Raw genomic sequence first — 23,361 nt, forward strand, 5'->3', positions numbered from 1 at the left:
GCGCGTTTACAACTGCCTGGATATGCGATCGTACACGGATTCGGAGCCACCTGGCGATCTAGCGCTCTTGGCCGCGCTGGCGCTGTTGTGAGCATCGAGGTGCCTCGAGCTCCTCCTGGTCGGCGTATCCGGCTGGTTGGCAGAGTAGCTAGCGTACATCGAGGACGTATTTGCCGAATCTGGCACTCTGGATGCAGCTGGCAGGGTGGGCATGGGATCGTCTCTCAATTGATACGCTTGACGCTTGACGTCGATGCTCGCTGGTCCAGCCAGACCTGCTTGGGGCATGGGCGGGAGCTGACTTTCTCTCTTGGCCACACGTACGTTCGGGCTGATAGTGGTGCTTGCAGGCGTACCTGGTGCACTGCTCCTAGCCGGGCTCGCACCTACAGCCGAAACTTGGAGCGTATGCATTGTCGCCATCTGCTGCTGCAAAAAGTCGCCCGTCCCTGGCCGCATTCGCAGCAGCTTCATCGCCATATCCAACGATCCATTCGCTGCGACGTCTGAATCCTCCTCCTTCTTTTCCTGCTTGCGCTTCTTGATCGTCCCCAACGAGCGCTGGTGCAGCACTGACTTGTTCTTGGCGCCTCGTTGCGTCGCCGCACGCCGCATCTTGGCCTGCATCCCGCGAACGCACTCCATCATCAGTTCATCCGTCGACTGATCGTGCAGCAGCAGGTACGACAGCATCTCACGGTACTTTGCTCCTTGCAAAACGTCGAGCGGTACACCGTGTGTGACACCGGTTTCGGCATCGTACGCGTTAAAGTAGTTCTTGAGAAAGCCGAGCCACTTGAACACAATGTCCACTTCCTTGTCTGACAATTGCTGCATAGAAGACGGTGAATCGGACAGAGGCGGAACCAGGATGGATTCGATAATGTTGAGCACTTGTTTCCACACTTTGGTTAGCACCAACAGCGCCTCGTCTTCCGACAAGCTGCCTTTCAGAGTAGCGAGGCACTCATCCAGGTAATCGAGAAGCGGAATAATCGCGGCTTCGATCTCATGATCGGTCAGCTGCGCCGGCCGATTCTTTGGCTTGGCTTCGGGCTCGACGGGCGGGATCATGGAAGCGTTGACGTTTGTACTAGCCAGCGCCGAGGCATAGAGCGCCTTGACGTTGCCAAGTGCCTTGGTCAGATCGATACCACTCGTCTTGACGAGCGTTTTCAGCAACGAGCGCGAGAGGCACTGTCGAATAAACACCGACATCTTGTCGACAATGATACGCACCATGTCGCTCTCTGCTCGTTTGAGCGAACGGAATGCTCTGCCAAAGTGGTAAAGGATGTCGTCACGCTCGCCTTCCATGCTAACGCGCAACAGCAGCCGGCCCTGCGTATCGAGGTCCATCCACAGCTCATGCGATAGCAAGTCGCCAAAGTACCTCGGGTCGAGACGCACGTAGGCGCGGCCGCAGAGGTTGTGGTCTCCCACCAATTTGCGGTCCCACACCGTCGCGGCCAACCACATGGGCTGCTCGACATGTACGTCAAACACCTCGTCCCAGCGTGGCTCAGAGGTCTCGTAGATCGTGCGCGTCTTGGCGATCTTCTGACCTCTCTCGTCACTCAGCGTGACAAACGAGTCGATGCGAGAATTCACGCCAGTATCGCGGATCGGCTGCAGATTCTCGCCGAGCACGATCTTGATCGAAAACACAAACCGACTGTGGCTGCGCTTAGCTGGTGTTTCCGGCGCATGTCGCTTGACAATCTCTGCCTGCTTGTCTGCGTCGATCTTCTGGTAGAGCTTGTCGAGAAGCACTCGCGCAGCCTCGATGTTGTTGAGACGCACGCATGACGTCGCTTGAAAGTGGAAAGGTTCGACTCTCTTCTCGCCGGAAATGGTTTGCTTGGCTTTCACCATCCAGGCTGATTGCTTCTGCGCCATGTCTTGGTCTTCTGCTGCGCGAGGGAACATCTCCTCCATAAACATCTCTTCTACGCGGCTGCAATACTGCTCTACTGCGCGACTGACAATCTTGGCCAGCGTGGTAAGGAAGCGTGCGTTCTGGTACGCATCAGGCCACTTGAGACCGAGGATGAAGTCGACCGGCTGCTGCAGAGCTCCAAAGAGGTCATCGATGCTGCTGCTGTGAACGGCGCCTTGGCTTTCGATGGGCGTGAACGAGTCGTTTGCAATCGCGTTGTGCACCCATTCGGCCGTCTTCTTCTCCGAGTTGATGAGCCAATGGCGAATGTGTGGCTCGAACCAGTCGGTGAGACTGAAAGTGAGGTCAGCGTTGGGACAAAAGGCGGCATGCATGCGCATCAGTGTCTTGACACGGTTGTAGAGGGTAAAGATGTCTTCAAAAGCAAGCGGCTCGTGCTCGCGTGTGGCATGATCAACGACCTGCTGCTTCATCGACTCGAGATCGTCCAGGAACAGGGGGACTTGCTTTTCCAGAACAAGTGAGACGGGATCGACCGACTGGAGGAGAGGCTCGGGATATTTCTTGTCGAGCCTCTTGGCGCCTTTCTCCAACCAGTCGAGCAGTTGCACCAGCGGTACCACCTCGTTTGTCACAATCTGCGAGAAGAGCTCGGTGGTCTTGGCGGTGTACTGGTGAATTGCCATGATGCATACCGCATCCTTGAGCTCCTCGACATGCGACTCGAGAGCGATGGTTTCGGCTTCCAGTCTCCTCTCGTTGCGAACAAAGCCTGTAGCGTGAAGGTCTTGCAGGAGGAGGAGATAAGGCTGAATCTCGTCTGGCTCGACATTGTGGAGATCTTGGAAGGCCTCGTAGAGATAGCGGAGGAACGACTCGGAAAGCGACGTGTAGAGCTTGACAAGTTTTGCTTGCTCTTGCAGCATCCAATCGGCAAAGTCAATCTCGGAAAGCGTGCGCGAGACCGAGCCGAGCGACTCGGAGACGCAATCAAGCGGCACCTCGCCGTTGTCGTACTTGGCTTTGATGACCTCCAAGTTGGATACGCCGAGAAAGGGGGTGGCAAGACGCCAACGTTGGGCACATTCGGCGAGCAAGTCGACGTGGCTCTTGGAAAGGATGCTGAGCGATACCTCCTCCTCCTCGGGCTGGTGCTTGATCATTTCAAGATCAAAATCGATGCAGATTTCGAGCGCTCGGTGATAGTATGCACGAGGATCGGGAGGGATGTAGACGAAAGACGCAAAGGCATCTTCGTCGGCCGAATCGACAGACAGAGCGGCAAACTCGGAATCCAGCGTCGTTGATTCTGGTGGAATTTCGGCGCCAGGTGTTCCGCTTGCGCCAGCCGCACCGTACGAGTCGGGCCTGGAAGCTGAAGGACGGGTTGGAGAGTGACCGGGCACGTCGCTGGATGTGCTCTTGAGAAGCTCTGGATTGTTCTGGCACATTTCCATCATGATCTGCGACAGAGATGAGAGCTCCTGCGTTCTCCAATGCTGAAAAGCCTCTTCGGAAGCAAAATCTTGGCTACGCCCTGGCCAAGGTTGTTGAAGGTTGATATTTTTAACGCATCGTTTGAGATCGGTCATGGCAGCTTGCTCGGTGCACGTCTTTTTGATAAATTCGACGTCCTGGCTGAGTTGGTTGAGGTCGACAGAGAAGAGAGCGCCGACGGTGCGGACCATGTTGGACTCGGCGAGCGGGTTGGAGGCGAGGGTGGGCAGAGTGCTGGCGGAGCTGGTTCGACGACTGGCAGTGGTGGGAGTCGGGTTGATGTACTCTTTGGCAGCCGCATATCCGTTTGAGCCTGATGAGACGGCTGGTGAGGTCGACGTGGTGGTTGTGGTGGAAGCGGAGGTGGGAGCAAGTTTGGCCGAGTATCCTTCGAGACGATCTGTGAGCTCTCTAGAGACACCACTGACAGTCTTGAGACATTCGCGAACAATGTTGACAAAGTGACCGACCTGGTTGTTGAGTTCTTGCTTCCACTCGTCGGCTACGGAACGTTTTTTCAGGCTTGCTTGTGCGGTGGTGACAAAGATGAGGATGAGTTCTTCAATCTTGCGATTTTCCTTCATCTGTTTCTGAAAAGAGACTTCCTTGAAGGTGCCGTAAAAGATGCCAATGGTCTGTCGCAAGCTCTGATCCTTGTAGTTGGTGTCACGACCCATTGCGATCAGTTCGAGACGGTCGTTGAGACGTTTTATCAGCTTTTCGGGAAAGCGGACGGATTTTGAGGAGCCACCGACATCTCGAACCATATCGGCGAGGCCGGCAAAGCCCATCCAGCTGTCAGATTTGGACGCTGAGTCGGACGATTTCTTTGAAGCTGATGTCGAGGTTGATGCGGATGCTGCCGAGGTGGCAGCAAGGCTCTCTCGCGCCTTGGCCTTGGCGGCTCTGCGTGCTTGGGCGAGATGCGCATGATAGGCCACCTGAAGTAGAAAGACGTAGACATCGCCATCGGTCATGGGCTCGCGGACATAACGACTTGGAGTGCTTTTGGTGCTACGGGTCGTCATGGTGCTTGGGCCGTGGCGGTGGGCGAATCGAATACGGCCGAGGAGATGGATCGACGAGAGAGAGTGTGTGCAGCGGTCGGTATGCGTTTAAACAATCACCACAGGGTAAAGAGATCAAGGTGGAAAGCATCAACGCATGCTCAAAGACATGATACGATGACTGAAAAGACGACCTCGAGTATCTGAGCCGCGTACGTGGTGCCACGAGGTGGGCGCTCGAGCCGATCTGGAAGTAACGAGTAACGTGTGAAACTGACTTGACCAATCGTGAATCTTGGAAAACAATCTTGGGACGGTGCGCAGGTGGGTAGGGTATATGCCAAACGACAAGACCGTGTGTTCATTGATGTGAGGGTTGGGGCGTGATGGCTGTGTCAGTGTGTAATCAACCAAGGTGCCAAGGTGATCGTGATGGCGATGCTGATGAGAGAGCAATCGAATCGTGAATGATAAGAAAGCGCGTTGCTGGGGGAAGCACACAAGGATGTGGAGAGCAACTCAGACCGTGTTCCGGCGGTGAGCCGAATCGCGGCAGCGTGTGCTGTCTCACGGCTCTCCCGACGATACCCTCTCAAGTCTCTTTTCTTACACACACATTTACGATTTACAATTCGTGATTCGTGCGTGATTCACACAGACGCAAGCTCCCAGCGTGCGCACGTCCGAGTCGTGAGTTACTGTATGTGGAACGGGCGCGTGCGTCGTGCGTCATTCACAGAATCGTCATTTGTCAATCGTGGTTTTATTTTTGCATTTTAAAAACGATTTTCACGAATCACGAATCGTAAATCGTGAAATTGTGATTTCGTGATTGCTTAGTCGCGATCGTGGATCGTGCAAATTCAAGTGATCCATGTTAGGTCAAAACAATATAAACATTACATAAGCAAGAACCCGATCGTTCATGTTGCTATTCACGATTCACGATTTACGATTCACGATTCACGATTCACGATTCACGATTCACGATTCACGATTCACGATTTCCGATTTTTGTCGAGTTCTTCTTGCCTCGCTCTCTTACAAGTCACGAGTTTGCTAAAGCTGTGACGCTTGACGCTTTGTCCAACCATCCATCCCTCTCTCTCTTCCTAGACCTTGACGCTCGCAAGCCAAGATGGTCGCTGTCGCTGCTGCTTCGCTGGCTCAGCGAACACGCCTACGCAGCACACCAATGCTCGTTTCTGCAGCTCGTCTTCCCGTCACTGCCGCTTCTACCTCGCGAGCCTCGCGCGGCTTGGCAAGTGCTGCTGCATCGACGCCGGCGCAAAGACCGTCGAGCTTGAGCACCACGCTGGCTTACAATCGTGCCACTTTTACCCGGGTAGGCGTCGCATTCCGCGCTCAGTCAAATCTGCTGGCTGGCAAGCCGTTTTCGTCAGCTATCGCGCGTCGAAATCTCTCGTTCTGGAGTTCGTCCAAACCAGCGAGCACCACATCGGGTGACCAGTCATCATCGCTCTCTTCGGAAATCGAGACAAAAAAGGAGCAGGTCATCGATGCTGTCAACGATCTGAGCCAGTCGTCCAAGGCCTCGATCCACGACGTTGAATCCTCCCTGTCCGAAGGCTTGCATTCCACACAGCAAGCAGCTTCCGATGCCGTCTCGACTCTGCAGTCGAAAGCCTCGCAAGTGTCTTCCACTCTGACCGAACAGTTGAGCAATGTGGATGCTACCGCAGCTTCCACCGTCACCGAAGCCTTCAGTGGAGCTATGGGTGTCATACCAGGCGAGTTGACCGAACTCGGCCTGAACCACTGGGTCACACCACCCGGTTGGATCACCAACCTGCTCGAATTCGTCGGCACCACCACCGGTCTTCCCTGGTGGGGCACCATCACCATCACCACAGTAGCACTCCGTCTTTTGATCGCACCCATCTCGATCGCAGGTCAAAAGAACGCCATCAGGCTGGGTAACATCCAACCCGAGATGAAACGCAACATGGACGACATCAAACATTACAAGGCTGCTGGTGACCAGATGCAGATGCAGAAAGCCGTCATGGCCACCCAGAAACTGCTCAGGGATAACAATGCCAACCCGATCAAATCACTCGTTCCGATCCTCTTCCAATTCCCACTCATGTTCAGCTACTTTTTGGCGCTCGAGAGGATCGCAAAGTCCGGTTCCGAGAGTTTCGCCCACGGAGGTCCTTTCTGGACCACCGATCTGACTGTTCCCGATCCCACCTGGATCTTGCCCGCCATCTCGACTCTGGCGACTTTCGCCGTGGCTGAAGTGGGCTTCAAGGTGGGCACCAACAGCCAGTCGGATCCTGCACAGAGTCAGATGATGAAGTACATCTTCCGAGGTTTCATGCCCATCCTTGCGTGGTTCTCGACAACCTTTCCTTCCGGCGTGTTGGTCTACTGGGCCACCACGAACCTCTACTCGTTGGCACAGCTGGCAATTCTCCAAGTGCCCTTGGTAAGGAAATGGGCAAAGTTCCCCAAGAGAATCACTCACCCCAAGAACCCATATCAGCAAGAAGCAAACACTTTCATGGACAAGTTGAGGGCGGCGAAAGATCGGATGTCGGATTCTAGCGCGACGCACAAGCCGGTCAAACCGGTGGCTGCCACCAGCACTGCTAGCACCACGCCAACTCAGACAAGCTCCAGGTCAGACGCGTTGAACGAGATCCTCAATGACAAGTCGACGTACGAGGCTAGCGCCACCACCACCAATGCTGACGCCCAGTCCACCGCCGCTCAAAGGAACCGGGAGCGTGTCCTCAAGGCTCGTCAGCGTCGCGCTCGCCAATAGATCCACTTGAACTCTTGAATCCTCTCTCCCCCCCCTCATCCACCTCTCATCCCCACACATCCCGCTCCTACTTGTATTCTACCAAGACCTCGTTGATCAAACTCGCTCCACAGACATGAAAAAGCAAACATGTGATGCCACCAACCATTACCAACCATATCATCTTTCATCTTTCGCTTCAGCTTGTGACATGACTCGCTCAAGGAGCGTGTGACACGGGTGCTACTATTCGTTTGAAAGAGAACTCGACGAGCGCTGATCTTGGCCGCGTTGAGCGTCTCTAGCACGTTGCGATTTGTCGGGCTCAACATCGACGCCGTTCTCGGTGGCAGCTTGTGCTTGCACCGCTGCAGCACTTGCATTGTCCGATTCACTGCTTGCTAACAGGATAGGGTTCCTGCGCTCTCCACTTGATCGGAGCTGCGACCAAGAACCCACGTCCGGCACATCTTCCGTGTCTTCCCTCCTCTCCCTCTCCACGACCCGTTTCGGCTTCCAGATATTTGGATGCAACAGCCTCTTCCAATACGGGATCCTGACGCCTTCCCTCTTCATCCTGATCAGCTCGTTCCTCGCCTTGTCTTTCAACTGCACGTTGTTCCACCTCGCCAGCAACGTCGATTGCGTTCCGCGCACACCGTGTCGCTTTAGCACCTCGGAGTACACGGCGAACTTTGGCGACACTTGCTTGTACCGAGCTAGCTCGTGTAACGCCGACAGCAAGCATGTCGTTTCCGCATCAGTCCATCGTACTCGTCCCGACATGTTGTGACCAGAGACGTACAGGTTCGACCCTTTGTACGGTTCCACTCGCACTGTTTGGCCGAGCGGTTCGGCGCGCCGTTGACGTTTGCTGGGAGCGCTTTGGGCGCTCACCTCGTCTTGTAGCTCGTCCTCCTCTTCCTCTTCGTCCTCTTCTTCCAAGGAAATCTGATTAACAACAGGGGCAGCTTCTTCTAGAGCTTGTTGACAACGTAACCTGGCCGGGCGATACGGCCCAATACGACGCGAAGGCGCCGGATCGCTAGAGCGCAGGATCTCAGCTACAGCGTTCTCGTCGCGCATCGCGATTGCATCCGCGTCCTCGCCGTCTGTGCGAGACTCATCTTCCAGTCCAGCAAGCGGCATCGCCTCGTCTTCCGCCTCGGGTCGGTGGAAACGCACCGTACCAGGCCGAGGCTGTTTTGCAGCAACAGCGGCATCCCTAGCTGCTCGGCGTCGAAGAACAGCTTGGTCGTCATCGCCAACAAAGCCCTCATCCGGTGTAGCTCTCGTAGCTTCGAGCTCGGTCTGGACGCCTTCAAGCCTATTCCCGTCAGTCGGCCTATCCGCTTCGCCTTGTTCGTCGTCGCTTGACTCGCCTTCCTCGCGCAGCCGCCCAGATTCAGTGGATCGCGTACGGGCTTGCGATCCATCTTGAGGCAAACCTCGCCCAAGACCGGTGGCATCTCCCTTGCTGACGCTGCTCCGGCCTCTTGCAGTTTGCGAACGTGTCCTTTTAGAGCGCGCCTCCTCGGCGCCCATTGTAGGACTTACAAAAGTCACGTTTCGCTCTTGCTGCTCCTCTGCTTCGTCGCTTTCCTCTGCCTCAGCACTGTCCTCTGCACGCTGCTGAGCTTGACGTTGAGCGGAATTGACAGAGTCTCGCCTGGGCTTCGATTTTTGTGCTACAACACGAGAGCTTCTTCTTCTGGTGATCGGAACATCGTCTGGCGCATCTGCAGCGCTCTCGCTATCGGCAGCTGATTCTTGCAGAGGGCTTAGGCGTCGCTGTGCCGCGTTAATTTGCAGACTGCGTCCGGAAGTCGGTGTCGCTTGTACGTCAGCGGGTGGAGGCGGTGCAGTCGCCTTTCCTTTGCCTTTCTGCTTTCCACGCTTGTGGCCGCGAACGGCGTTTTCGAGAAAGACATCTTCATCATCCTCGCCCTGAGTTTCAAAGCGAGATTCTCGGACTGCCGTTGCTGACCCATCGACGAGTCTCTGGTTCCTGCGGTCGCCTTCTGCTGTGTGACGCACCAGACGGTTCTGACTGTCGAAGCCCAATCTTCCCGCTTTCTCCTTTGTCGGCGAGTCGAACGGGCCATCGCGGTTCCGGCGTGGCTCCACCTGTCCGGCTGCTTCACTGCTTTCAAATGGAACGAAAGTGCCTGGTGGCTGGTGCGGGTCACGTGTTGTGGTGCGACCAGAGCTGTTGAGCGCAGCAGAAAGTCGTGCTGCGAGTCTATTGTCCCGCGGAGGACTGGAAGCGACATCAAGGTCAACGCTGTCGATCAGAGCAGCCCCTTCGCGTTCGAGAGACGACATAGCCTCGAGCTCGAGGAGTTTCTGCGTAACTGTCAGTTCAACAAGATCATTGCTTTGTGGAACGATCTCTACGGAATCTCGTGGCTGCGTGTGAGGCTGCAGATTGTCTTGCGAATCATCCTCATCCATCAATTCGTCCAGCCAAATGGTGTATTCGCTAGCGAAAGGCTGTGACGCCTGGGTGGCGCCAGCTGTGGTTTTGGGTGTCGATTGACTTGGTCCCGTGTCGATGCCCAACGGACGTTGGTTCTCACCATCCATGTCAGGGCTGGAAGCGGAGACAATATCGGGAATGATTGAGGCACTGAACACGCTCGACTCGCGTGCAAGGCGTTCCATGATGAGCGGTAATGTTGTCGAGTGCATTCCAGCATCAACCTCGCGCACCACATCGCGCACGTAGCCGGTAAGATCGGCTGCCATCCTTTGGAATGAAAACATCTCGCGCAGGGCGACGTAGTTATGCTGCATGCCCTGAAGGTCGATCTGGCGAATATTGGCAAACGTCTCGTACCGCTGCACCATGTAGTCGATCTGGGCTTGTGACATTCCACGTCGCCTCTTGACATGCTCAAGCGAGTGACGTACAATCTCGCCACTCATGAGGATGGATAGATGATCCGAGATGTCTGTGCGGCCAACGTCTTCGGCCATCTCACCTGCTCGAACTGCTTGCAAGACATGCTCTAGACGATGGATGTAGATTTGGACGCTCATGTCGAGAAGCATGTTGAGCACCTCGTCGGTGATTTCCGACTCCAAGGGCACAATGAATCGCAGAAAGACGCAACGGGCATCATTGAGTTCGTTAATGTTTCGCAGCGGGGCGCGAACAACGTCTTCGCCCGTGATGTCTTGACCTTTGGCACGTTGGTACTGTGCAGGGTCTGTGGGGAGTTGGTGGATGTAGTGAACAAAGGTAGCGCAGTTGGCCATCTGCATTGCCTCATCGAAACCTTCTGGTGGCGTCCGATCGGATTCTCGGAGCAATGAGCGCGTGACTTCTTCGGTATCGATAAAGTGATGCTTGTATTGAGCTTCGGCGAGCAGCTGGTTGGTTTTGTACGACTCAAAGGGTGTCCAGTAGCGGAGCATATCATCAAACGACTCGCGTTGCCATTGCTGGTGGTAGAGACTCATGTAGAAGTGGAGCACGCCCTTTGCGTTGATGATGATTGCAGCACATCGCTCTTCGATAGTAGGCACGTCGAGTCGTCCATCCGGATCAGCCAGCGATGGGCGTAACCGCTGTTCGGATTGCGCTACGGTCGTGTTTGCTGTCAAATCTGCGCCCGAACGAGGCGACGATCGCCTTGGTCGCCGCCCTGATTGTGCTGCGATCTTGTCTGTTATCGTGTTTGTTTCCTCGGACTCGTCGTCCGAATCTTCGTCCGGTTCTTCGTCTCCTTCTTCCGAGCCTTCATCCGACTCTTGGCTGGATTCGTCGTCAGAAATGACTATGCCTGCATTCAGGCGTTTACTTCGGCGCGTTGATGCTGGCGTGTTCGAAAGCGCGCTTCTCGCTGTATCTATGCTTCGCGAGCCTGACTGCGCAGAGGTGGCAGTGCGGGTGAGTGGGGCACTGTGTCTGGCTCGTTTCGAAGGACGCGAGCGGGTCGATATGCTTGTATGGTTGGTGTCGCGGCTGGAAACCAGTGGACCTGCGATCGAAGCTCTGGCGAGTCTGTTGCCCCTCTGCTCTTGTGGGTGCAAGCGGTGGAGCGCGGTCTGCGTGGTGTCGCTGTCAGCCGACTCCAGGTGGATATGGCGGCTCGGACGCGGTGTGAGCTGACTGGCGACCAAAGCCTCATCCAGAGCCTCCTGGGATTCGTCGCTTGTAGCAACTGCATCCGTCACGTTGGACGTCTCTGCAGCCTCGTCGCTGGACACATCATCTGTGCTTTCGCGAAGCGAGCGATCCTGGCGGGCTGCCCGAGGCGCATTGGAGCGGAGCGTGTTAGAAGGATCTTGGTGTTCGTGATCGGATGTGTCGGATGCACCGGATGCGTCAGACGGGTCTGAATGATCGGAGTCGGATGCATCGGAAAGGTCCAAATAGTCAAAGTCGGATGCTTCGGGTGTGGCTTGATCATCAGAATCAGAGACGGGCGACTCGGAAGGATTGGGCGAGCCCGGTGAGTCTGGTGAGTCTGGTGAGTCTGGTGAGTCTGGTGAGTCTGGTGAGTCTGGTGAGTCCGGTGAGTCGGAGGAGTCGGAGGAGTCGGATGATAGCACAATATAATGTGACTGGAAGGATCCCGTAGTATTTCGTCGCCTGGTTGTTTTGCGAGTGCGTGGTTGGGATGTAGCAGCTGACAAGGAAGCTGTGATGCTTTGTGGCCGCGATGCATTGCGAGTGCGTGATTGGGTCGCGGATGGTGAATCAGTCGTCGTACTTTGACGCCTCGACGCGCTGCGAGCGCGTGTGCGCGATGCAGCAATTGACGACGAAGCTGCTGCGATGGAGTTGCGCGTTCTTCTCGTCGAGCTCCGAGCAGAAGCTGACATTGTGGCCCACACGTTACTCCAAAAGATGACGGATGCATTAGGTCAAGATGCGCCGTCCAAGTGGAGCAGGCTTCATGCACAAGACCCTTTGCAATCGCGAAAGAAAAGAGACACACAGCTCGCTCTCGCTCGCATTCGTGATTCACATTTAAAAAGTCAGTCGACGCGTGACCTGCTCTCATCGTCGTGGCACGTTGACGCGTCTGCTCTTTTTGCTTCTGGATATCGTGAATACCTCACACAAACACCAAACTTGAACGGTGTGATTCGTGATTCACGAATTGCCACACGACTGTGTGATCCTCTCTTGTATACTCACTAGCTGTAACATACGACAGTTGTGAGCGCCTTTGCGTGGTGAACACACACCCACACACACACATCTGATTTTGCCCTTGATCGGAATGGCCGATGAAAAAGGTCTATTATTAGTACACGGATCGGCATACAGCCAATCGAATCGTCATGATCATAGAACAAGAGCAAAGCATCCACTGAAACAAGCTGACAAAATGGTAAATCTTGCCGCCATGGATTCTGCTTGTGGCTTTTCGTCGACATTCGTGATTAGCTAAGACGGAGTTACACATGAGAAAGGCCTACCAACGCTGCCTGAGCTGTACGAGTCGCGGATCGAGACGGCGCTTGACCAAATACCTACTACGCACAAGACAAGGGAAATGGCAATAATGATGACTGCGACCACCAAACCAACCACCTTGCGCCAAGATTCAAGCCATCGACCCTGGTTGAGGTAGAGCCACATGACCGCACTGAGTCCTGTGAACATCGACCAGAAGAGAGCGGCCTCCAAGCCGAGGAACGATCCGAAAAAGGGGACCAGCAGAGCAAGGATGAAGCCTAGCACCCACGTAAGGGCGTTGATCAGTGTCCAAACGATCCAGCCGAGGGTGGTGGAATTGTGAATGTGTTGGGGTCGAGAGCGGAAGATGATGACGTAGAGGTGCTTGTTTGCCACCTGGCCGCTCTCGCAGCCGGCGATGAGGATAGTTGGAAGTGCAAGGCCGTAAGCGATCTTGCTGAGCGTGGTCGTCAGACTGTTAAGGCTTGGCGACGTAGTGTATTGGCCGAGATTGTGATAGATAACACCTCCAACGAGCAAATACAGCACCAGCTGCACGCCTACCAGCAATCTAAGACTTTTGCGGAAGTCAGTGGGCTTGCGCATCTCCGAGATGATCGGCAGGTAACTTGGGATGGCACCAAAGCTGACAAAGAGATTGAGCACGTAGAGGAAACCACCAAGGAAGTCGACCTCGACACCCGGAGCGGGACCAAAAGCGACGACCCTGATTGGAGGAGCATTTGCGGGTGCGTTCTGCGGCCCCGTGACCCCACTGGCGATCATGGCAAAGATGACGACAACGACGATCGAGGTGAACGACACAAAGGCGGCAATTGAAAAGAGCTTGTACGAGCGAGGAAGAGTGAAGATGAACGAGATGACTGCAAACACGAAGGCGAGCACAATGGCACACGAGTGCCAGCCAAGGATGTGGAACGCCTGTCCACCTAGCAGCACGTGGTTGCCCTGCAAGAAGATGGAGAAGACCAGCTGGGAGAAGCCGAGGAATCGTGCACCCCAAGGACCGAACATGAGAAAGCCAGCGTCCTGGAGGTTATGTACGCCCGGAAAACGCATCTTGAGCTTCCAGTATTGATAGCCGGTGTAATAGCAGATGTAGGCAAACATCAAGGTGAGCAGCACGAACGGCACAACACCAAGCGAAACGGCCACCTTGGGAATACTGAGGATACCCAAGGCGATAGCGTAAGCCACTTGATTGAAGAAGGCACCTTTCCAGCCGAGCGTCTTGGGGATCGCAGCATTATCATGAGCTCGGCGCTCCTCCTCCTGTGCCTTGGTGACCTCTTCGATATCGCTGACCTGAACGTTCTGGCCCTTTTCGGTGGTCTCGTACATCTGGGCACCTCGCTCGCCGAGCAGTTCAAAGAGGTAACTGTCCTGCCATGACTTGGCACGTTCGCCTGAAGGGAAGAGGAAGGATCTGCCAACTGGCCGTGATGAATCGGCTTTCCGTTCTGGTGACGGTGAATCGCTTCTGCGAGAAACGGCGTTCTGCACAGGCGTGTCAGCTCTTGAAGTGTTGATGCTATCGCTGCTCTGACGAGCCGATGTTGCTTGATTGGAGGTGGTCATGACGAATGAATGAGTTGACCCGCTGCCTGGCTACTTGAAGTGAAACCGATTGCCTTTGGGAATGGCGTCAGAATCGAAGCTAGACTGGCTGAACGACGCCTTAGAATCGAACGTCGGTGTGTGGATACGGCTGAGGACAAGGAAATTTCTTCAATCGCGTTGTGCTCAAAGTTGATGAAGTCTGCGCGGGAAAGGCTTGGACCGGCGCCTGTCGACTTCGGGAAGCGCAAAATGGAAAGCAACAAGTGGGATGTGACGGGATACACAGTCGAGAGGGATGAGACAATGTGACGGTGAGAAGGAATAGAGCCGAATTTGTGTAGAGAGAGGCAAGAGTCGAGAGATAGAAAGCGGCGCAAAGGGAAGAACCAAAAAGGTGAAGGTTACTCGAAAGGATGAGAAGCAAGAAAGAAGCTCTTGGGACTCAAATGAGGGGGCCTTGCGGAGTAACTTAGTTGTCAATTCACTAGTGCCGAGGAGCGACACTCTGTGACTCACGACTCTGCTCTCGGATTTACAGTAAGCAGCTCTCAGCTTTGGGGCATCGAAGCGCAACAGCCTGAGCATTTGGCTTAGCTCTGCATGGCAAAGTGAAAGCAGGCGGCATCGTTTGGCCATTTAGAGCCCACGCCAGACGATGGACCTTGCATGACCCTTCATTCGGCCAAAGGCAGCGCTCTCTCTCTCTCTCTCTCTCTCTCTCTCTCTCTCTCTCTCTCTCTCTTTCGTACCCTTCGCTCATTCGCGATTGCTAGTTGTAGCGCCCTTAGAGTCAAGAAAAAGTGTACTGGTCATGTGTGAAGCAGCCTCACATACACTCTTCGTCTCTTCGTCTGAGCCCACCACACTGCGCTCGGCGATTCTCACGTCTGCAGTTCACGCTGAACTCGAGCCAGCTTAACTCAATTGACCAACCTGTGGATGCATTCCTTCTTGTGGCTCTGCTGGTCGTGTCTCTGGCTTTGCCCTGTGACTCGCCGAGCCTAGGGAAGGCGAACGAAGAGCATTCGTGATTGCCCTTCACTGCGCTAGGAATTCAAGCCCAAAGATCGTTGCGCATTCCTCGACGGGTGGCACTGTCCCCACCTTTCCTTCGCATTTGATTTTTTTTTTTGTGGTAAGTTGAGGTTGGGTTTGTGCTTGCGGAAGGCTTGGCCTGACTTTCGGCAAATTTTCGGATGGCAGTTGAGCCATGGCAATGCATGCACGACGCAACGTCACCTGGTCCGTAAATATCCTGAATAACTTAGTCACGATTCGCGTAAGTCTCCGATGCATCCGAAGAGCTGGCGGAACTTCTTGTAGAGCGCGAATCAGCTTCCAGAGGCGTAAATGCTGCGGCTAAATTGGTTCATTAGTCGTTAATATTTGTTTTCGTTTTTGTTTTTGTTTTTCTATTTGTCTCCCCAAAGCCAAAAAGGTGGACAAGACACTCGTGACTAAGAGCACTCTGACTGCAAACAACGAGGTCTGATCATCAGAACCAACACCGGCAATAATACGTCGTTGCGATTGGTTGTCTGTGCAGAACGAGGCGGTTTCATCATTCATGCAAACGTGAAGCTTTTTTCTCATTGGACACTCGGGTTTCCATCCCGTGACTCAAGGTAGCGCGCATTTTTTCACTCCCACTTCTTTGCTTGCAGATGCAGCGTCCCACCAACGATACGAAAGCGGGACCAGGGTTTTCATCGATCTCCAAAGCGCACAACTCGTGACTTGATCATCGACGCGTTCACTTGTGTCCGGGTGCGGGCGGCGAAGCTTAACGAGTCGGCGGCAACTCGTGACTTAGACGGCTCCTGAGCTGCGTTACCGAAAGATCTTTCTCGACTCGCCAAGAGGTGGAGCAGCGGAGCGTGAATTGAAAATCGCGGCCAAACTTTTTTTATAAACGCTACTCACAACTCACGACTATGCATGGTGAGCGACTTTCTCTGCGCAGTCACGTTGACCTCTCGGAACAAATCCCGATGAACCGAGTCGGGGTCCTTTATCTAAGCAGCGCATTCGTCAAGAGTCGTGAGTTGGGTCGATTGATCGCAGTATCGCCTAGTCGTAGATCGATCAAGGCAAGGCGAAATAGATCAGATCGACTGACTGGTATTGAGAGCGATCCCTCCGATCATCATCAGCCGTCTCTTGGCCAGTACATGACCAGTAGAAGCTCTCCAACTCAAATGTACACTGCTGTATCACTCCTTTTTGCGGGGTAGATAACGTCAAACACTCGAAACTCATATTCTGAGTGCACGGACATCTATACCGAAACTGTGGGGAAGCGATCGTGCTCAAACGTGGTCGATGAGGTTCGATCGAGGACATGCTTCAGCATCGGACAAGTTTTCAAGCCGTTTAGTCCGTCCGAAATGGGTTTAAGATCGTACCATCCAACCCGATCTTGCTGCCAAATGCATAGTCCCGATATCGCTTTGTGCACAATATCCATTTTCAACGCCCGTCACGTCCTACAGAGCCAAAGTGGGCCACGAAGATCGCAATCACGAATGTGAATCACGAATGTCATTCCACATTCACGATTCTCATCACATGGGTGACGCCCCATCGTCAAGCAACCCCGCACCGCTATAATCGGGCACTTGTTCAAGTGTCAAAAAAGGAAACGTTGCGTTGCTACAGGTACAAACCAACCATGGACCACGCTCAAACGCCAATGAGCTTCTTCGCAACCGATATTTTGTACATGGGCTGCCACCAAATCTGGATCTCGTCAATGCTCGAGATGCATGCCAGCGCGGGGACCCATCCTCCCTCCTCCCCCTCATAGCGTCCTCCAGTCACCCGCCCATGCGCCGGCAGCACAAGCCCAGGAGATCTCACGTCTTCACTGCTGGTCGCCAGGGATGGACGTAACGGCCACGGTGTGTGTCTACGAAATCCATCGGGAGGCGCACGCCATGTTACACCGCTCCTGCCGGGATCATCGATGAAAGCTCGCCATGTGACTCGTCCGCGATGGACATCCCGGTCGCCAAGCACTTTGACTGCTTCGAGCACGCGCGCGCCCACACATACCGCGTCGCGGGTGATCCGCGTCTCGTTGTAAATGTCATCGTCCGACAGCAATGGTTCCAAAGGCCTTGCGGTCTGCCGCTCATCCGCCTCAAAGTCGAGCGAGGTGAGCTGTCGTGCGCGAACGTAGAGCAGCTCCATGCCATGTGGACCGTACGGCATACTGTAGAGACCTTCCACAGCGTCCCAATCAAAGTCCAAGTGTGCTGGATCGTGCTGCGGCGAAGGCTTGATATGATGATAGACAATTGAACCCGTCGAGGTGCTTGACGGCTGAGTTCCAGACAGTTCGGTCGGGAGGGAAGCCAGCGAGACTGGTGACACAGCCTCTGCAGGACAAGTAGAATGGCTGATCAGGGGCTTTGGAAGCGCGGATGTGCGACGAGGGTTGCAGATAGGGAAAAATCGCGGTACCTCTTCCACAAGACGCACCTCAACTGGCCACTGTCGATGCGGCGGTGGCGGGGTCATGGTGATCGAGTCAATCATCAGCCCTTTGCCTGCGATCAGGTATCTGTGATCAGCCGACATAGTCTCCCAGATGTTGGAAACACCGATTTGCAGCTTGTCAAGCCGGCTCCACGGCGGTGAGCGGATGGCAGAAAGCATTGCAGGAGGAGGAAAGATGTTTTGAGACGCCAGCGAGGGGAATCGGCTAAGTGCTGCAAAGACAGGATCTGGTTGGCTTACATCTAGATAAGGTTGGTAAGCACTTGACGAGACGCGTACCATGCCTTTCTCTCGCGCATCGTCCAAATGCTTGAATGCGGCACTCGAGTCTTCTTCAGGGTCATCGTCCAAGACGAGAATACCATCAGAAGTCATCTGGAAATCCGGCGCTGAGCCCTCTTGCGGGTCGATGCTTCGCACCCACGACTCGCTTGATATGTGCGCTTGGATGTAGCCCCTTTTCACCTGCCTTGCGAACTGGTTCCAGAACGACAAGGCTTGATTTGCTGTATAAGCTTGGGCGATACCGGCAGGTACGAGACCATGACACCGTGCATCGTCCCAGCTGAAATGCCAGAGATCCTCTGTTCGGATTCCAGGCTCGCACAAGTCGTTGCGAACCTGAGTCGAGCTGCGGCAAAGCACGGTGCCTTGGTCTGTGACGGACGAGTTGCTGGGCATAGGAAAGCCAGCCACCTCGGACCATCGCTGCATATCACTGTCGAGACCCCTAAGACGATTTGTTAGGTAGACGCGCTGACAGACAATGGAAGGCGAACGTCGCTTTGTAGAAGAAAATTTCACCGCGGGCGACGCCTCCTCGACATCATAGCTAAAATGCATGTCGATGACAATACGAATGACCATTCCAAAATAGCTAACATTCGAAGCCCACCAGCCTAGCAAAGGTTCTGCGGTGCGTATGAACCCAACATAGATCTGGTACAAGGATGTGGCGCCTGGAAAGAGGCCCCAATACGGCTCGTGCTCGTTATGGCTGGCATCCGCTGCCGAATGCGGCTGAACGTACTCATCAAGCTTAGGCCAAGAGGGCGGATGACTGACATCGGCTTGCAGACCGAAGGCGGGATCCCACATGGGTAGCGCAGTTTTGAGAGGATGTATGTTCGGGCCACGTACGGGTGGGCTTAAATGTTGGAGGGCATTCATGATGAAGGGTTTCCAGAGGGCGTCTTGAAGGACGACCTTGCGAATACGTGAACAAGTGACTGACAGCCGTGCTAAGGAAGTAGGATCAAGGTAGGCGAAAATGTCGAGGAGTATCTCGTGCGGCAGCTGCCCAAAGACGCTGGGTGTATGCTTGACAGCCGCTCGCGGGCGGCTATGGAGGAGAAAACCTCGTTTCATGACGGTCCGATCACGTTATTGGCGTGGTCCTGAGACAAATGATAGAGAGCTGTCGAGTGGATGCGACAAGGTGGTAGTGCGGCCGGGGCTAATGTTGCAGCTCAATCGGTTATCAACAGTGTCGTGCTCAATGGATTGAACCTGAGCTAAGTGGCAGTTCTGCTGGCTTGGCCAATCATCCATGAGGTTGGAATGGTCGCCATTTGCTGTAGCGTCACTTTATCACCGGAACAGTTGACTTGGGAAGGTCGGATGTAGCGAATTTGACAAACTCACGAATGGAGAGGATTGAGGCAGAAAGATTTAGGTCCACATATGCTGTCATGAAGGAAAGCGGTGGCAAATGTCAGGAGAAACAGCACGCCCAAGCGCACGTCCCAACTAACTTAACGTTAACTCAGCACTCACAGAGGGAAAGCTCTCCACTCTCCCTCTCCACATGTGTCGCTGAACGGATGAGTCACATCTCATGATGAATCATCAGCGGCCAAGAAGGCTTCAAGAGGCGCTCAGATCAGGCAACAAAAACGAACAGGAGGAGCTCATCATGCCTCACATCTCCCTATTACAACTTACAGCTTGACAAATTGCGTGGCTCGTGGCCGACAAAAGACCCTTGATTTGACGCGACGGATGTCTCCGTGATGGTTGCTGCCTTTTCGGATTCGGATTCGACGGCCGTGCCGTTCAAGTTGTGGTGTGAGTTAACTTAATCACATTTACAGTAATTTAACTCACAACTGAATGAGGAAAGAGCTTACTCTTACTACACACGGTGGATATACGGCGCGAGGGCACAGAGAGAGAGAGAGAAATTCGTGGGAATTGTTGGGAGGGCCTGCCGGTCATTCGATATTATATTCACGATTAAAGTTATTCGTTGATATTTCTGCTCGAGTTTGTTCCCTATGTCACTCACATTCGTGAGACTGCGCTTTGCAGCCTACGTTTTCCTGCACCCTGAATACACGAACACGATAGCTTAGAGCTCAGTGAAATCGATTAGTTATGCCCATCACGAATCCAGAGTCAAGCTGCAGTGCGCGAATTTCCGAGAACTCGCTGAGCACGGCCACCTGAAGCGACACCATTCGTGATTATATTCTGACGGAAACAGCCAATTTGCTAAAGAAAGACAGAGTGAGAGAAAGACTCGACGAGAGAGAGAGAGAGAGAAAGCTTGTGTGTCTGTTGGCGAGGCGAGCTTCTTGCTAATTATTAACCGACGTCTGCATCACGCTTTCTTCTCTTACCGCCACGACACATCTTCATCATCCTCATCGCTCTCCTGCTTCCAGCTTGGAGACAACTATCATCATCTCGTAATTTTCCGCAATGATCTCTGGTCTTTTGTCACGATCATCGGTCGGCCCGGCTAGGGCTTTCCAGGCCTCGACGCTTCCTCGCGTTGTTTCGACGCTCCCGCGTGTTCACAGCCGCGGTCTCGCCACCGGCGCCGACCCATACGATGTTGTCGTTATCGGAGGTGGCCCCGGTGGCTACGTAGCCGCCATCAAGGCGGCTCAGCTCGGTCTCAAGACCGCCTGTGTTGAGAAGCGTGGCGCTCTCGGAGGCACCTGTCTCAACGTTGGCTGCATTCCTTCCAAGGCTATGCTCAACAACTCACACCTCTACCACCAGGCTCAGCACGACTTCAAGAGCCGCGGCATTGATGTCGGCAGTATCTCGCTCAACCTCGAGACCATGCTCAAGGCCAAGTCGAGCGCCGTCACTGGCCTCACCAAGGGTATTGAGGGTCTGTTCAAGAAGAACAAGGTCGACTACCTCAAAGGTGCCGGTAGCTTCAGCAGCCCCACCACCATCAAGGTCGCTCTCAACGATGGCGGTGAGACCGAGATTGAGGCCAAGAACATCATCATCGCTACCGGTTCCGAGGTCACCCCCTTCCCCGGTATCGAGATCGACGAGAAGCAGATCGTCTCGTCCACCGGCGCGCTCGAGCTGCAAAAGGTGCCCGAGAAGATGATTGTCATCGGTGCCGGTGTCATCGGTCTCGAAATGGGCAGTGTATGGAGCCGACTCGGTGCCAAGGTTGAGGTAGTCGAGTTCCTCTCGACCGTCGGCGGTGCCGGTATCGACGGCGAGATTGCCAAGAACTTCAAGAAGACGCTTGAGAAGCAGGGTCTCAAGTTCCGATTGGGCACCAAAGTCATTGACGCTGAGAAGAAGGACGGCAAGGTCTACCTCAACGTCGAGGATGCCAAGAGTGGTGACAAGACGCAGCTCGACGCCGATGTGGTTCTGGTTGCCATTGGCCGACGCCCCGTGACCAGCGGCCTCAATCTGGAAGCTGTTGGAATCGAGAAGGACGAGCGTGGACGCATTATTGTCGACGACCAGTACAACACCACCTGCAAGGGGGTCAAATGTATCGGCGACGCCACCTTCGGACCCATGCTTGCGCACAAGGCCGAGGAGGAGGGTATCGCGGCCGTCGAGATAATCAAGTCGGGCCACGGCCATGTCAACTACGCCGCCATTCCTGCGGTCGTCTACACGCACCCCGAGGTAGCTTGGGTTGGTAAGAACGAGGAGGAGCTTAAAAAGGAGGGCGTCGAGTACAAGGTGGGCAAATTCCCCTTCCTTGCCAACTCGCGTGCCAAAACCAACGCCGACTCGGACGGAACGGTCAAGTTCCTCGTCGAGAAGGAGACTGACAAAGTGCTAGGTGTGCACATCATTGGCCCCAATGCCGGTGAGATGATCGCCTCGGCGGTACTTGCCATCGAGTACCAGGCATCGGCAGAGGACATTGCTCGAACTTGCCACGCTCACCCTACGCTTTCGGAAGCCTTCAAGGAGGCTGCCATGGCCTCATACTCCAAGGCCATCCACTTCTGAGCTCACTCGCCACTCGTTGAGGATCTATCCCATGACATGAAGGTGTCTCTGCTTTGCTGCCACCCTGTGTGCAGTTACGCGTGTACTGTATAGATCGATGGCTCGTTCCGTCGTAAAACCCATCAAGATTCATTTCCCTTGGCAAAACGCCATGTGTGACTGTGCTGGTTAAATCGTCAGACTGTGAGACACTGTTGTCTCTGTGGCCAAGCACCAAGTGGATGTGAACATAACGGAGCCAGTGAGTTCTCACTTGTTCCAGGTAGGGGCAAATTTCGATGATTGAATTGAGCAAGCCATGCCGGCCAGCCTCTGTGGGTACGTTGTTGTCTGTCAGGGTAAATATCCGACATGCACAACAGAATCGTGGATTAACTAGCTAGTTAACTAGTCACGAGTGTGGGCGGACAGGTTTGACTGAGTTTCATTTACAAGGCTTGTACAACCAACCAAATCTGAATCAATGAATGGCGCCTTGGCAGCACGACAACGCTGCTGGCAGTCACGAGTCTCACTCGTGACTCACGATTATCCCCTTGACGCGCCGTTGAAGACTTGAATACCTCCTCATTTTGGCTTTGGCTGAAGCAGTCACAGAGTGTAAATCTTGACTGTAGCTTGTGCCGTTCTGTGCGGTACCTGTGCGAGCCTCGAGCTTAGAACAGCGTAGTCACAGAATGCCGGAGGCATTATACGACTCACGACTGCCAAGCTTGGAAAGACGGTTTGGCGATTAAGTTGTGTTAATCGTGAATCACGAATCGTGAATTGCTTGAGAGGAGCCTGAATCACCACGCTCCAATCGTGAATCGTGAATGATGCCGCGTGCTGCTCATCTCGCGTAAGACGCTTTTGTGACAGATCTGCGACGGCGAATCAGGAAATCAGCCTTACCGCACGTTGGCTGGTGAGCGGGTCGCGACACTCACGACTTTAGGCGCTGCATGAGAGAAATTCACGATCATTGGCTTCGATTTAACTTGGAGCAGTTCGTGGCTATATTTGGGTGCAGCCCGCTCGGTGCTCCACGCTCAGCACAAGGTTCTGTGCCGCCGCTAAGTCACAACTCGGGCCTGTCTATACAAATTCAACACACATCGTGGCTAAGCACGAAGCAGGAAATACCCCAGCTTCCCTGTCGCCGACAGCGCGCGTAGGCGATTCGCGTGTGATTTTCGCTATTCGCTATTCGTGATTCGTAATTCTGTGCGTCTCTGCAAAGTCCGCCCGCCGCCTGTGAACGACTTGGCGAGCGGCGACAAAACCATGAGAGCTGTTGAAAGTGTCCAGTTCTCGGTTGGGTTGATTGTCGGATAGGCCATCTTCAAACTTTGCCTAACCGTATTCCTTGGTTGGCGCCTTTCATCCGCGTCAGCGTCTGGTCTCGGATCCACCGACTTAGCGTTGTCGCCTCTGTTCTCGATCTTGCGCTTTTGGCTGTCCCGCTTCCTACACTCAA

The 23,361-nt window shown here is 54.3% G+C and overlaps 6 protein-coding genes across 6 annotated transcripts; 2 read left to right on the top strand and 4 right to left on the bottom strand.

The window, feature by feature from the left end:
• Window positions 1-6: 6 nt before the first annotated feature.
• On the bottom strand, window positions 7-4,425 carry UMAG_02456 (uncharacterized protein; the record flags this gene model as incomplete). Its single annotated transcript, XM_011390437.1, has 1 exon — window positions 7-4,425. One exon carries the CDS (start codon window positions 4,423-4,425, stop codon window positions 7-9), a length of 4,419 nt encoding a protein of 1,472 aa, XP_011388739.1.
• Window positions 4,426-5,542: 1,117 nt separating this feature from the next.
• Window positions 5,543-7,195, top strand: UMAG_02457 (membrane insertase OXA1; the record flags this gene model as incomplete). Its single annotated transcript, XM_011390438.1, has 1 exon — window positions 5,543-7,195. One exon carries the CDS (start codon window positions 5,543-5,545, stop codon window positions 7,193-7,195), a length of 1,653 nt encoding a protein of 550 aa, XP_011388740.1.
• A 225-nt stretch (window positions 7,196-7,420) lies between these two features.
• Window positions 7,421-12,007, bottom strand: UMAG_02458 (uncharacterized protein; the record flags this gene model as incomplete). Its single annotated transcript, XM_011390439.1, has 1 exon — window positions 7,421-12,007. One exon carries the CDS (start codon window positions 12,005-12,007, stop codon window positions 7,421-7,423), a length of 4,587 nt encoding a protein of 1,528 aa, XP_011388741.1.
• A 571-nt stretch (window positions 12,008-12,578) lies between these two features.
• UMAG_02459 (uncharacterized protein) lies at window positions 12,579-14,189 on the bottom strand (the record flags this gene model as incomplete). Its single annotated transcript, XM_011390440.1, has 1 exon — window positions 12,579-14,189. The coding sequence occupies one exon, from the start codon at window positions 14,187-14,189 to the stop codon at window positions 12,579-12,581; it is 1,611 nt and encodes a 536-aa protein (XP_011388742.1).
• A 2,664-nt stretch (window positions 14,190-16,853) lies between these two features.
• On the bottom strand, window positions 16,854-19,040 carry UMAG_02460 (uncharacterized protein; the record flags this gene model as incomplete). The annotated part of the gene is made up of 1 exon (XM_011390441.1): window positions 16,854-19,040. The coding sequence occupies one exon, from the start codon at window positions 19,038-19,040 to the stop codon at window positions 16,854-16,856; it is 2,187 nt and encodes a 728-aa protein (XP_011388743.1).
• A 1,335-nt stretch (window positions 19,041-20,375) lies between these two features.
• On the top strand, window positions 20,376-21,902 carry UMAG_02461 (putative dihydrolipoyl dehydrogenase; the record flags this gene model as incomplete). The annotated part of the gene is made up of 1 exon (XM_011390442.1): window positions 20,376-21,902. One exon carries the CDS (start codon window positions 20,376-20,378, stop codon window positions 21,900-21,902), a length of 1,527 nt encoding a protein of 508 aa, XP_011388744.1.
• Between the last annotated feature and the right edge of the window lie 1,459 nt (window positions 21,903-23,361).

The sequence above is a fragment of the Mycosarcoma maydis genome, chromosome 5, assembly GCF_000328475.2.
Source record: "Mycosarcoma maydis chromosome 5, whole genome shotgun sequence".
NCBI lineage: Eukaryota > Fungi > Basidiomycota > Ustilaginomycetes > Ustilaginales > Mycosarcoma > Mycosarcoma maydis.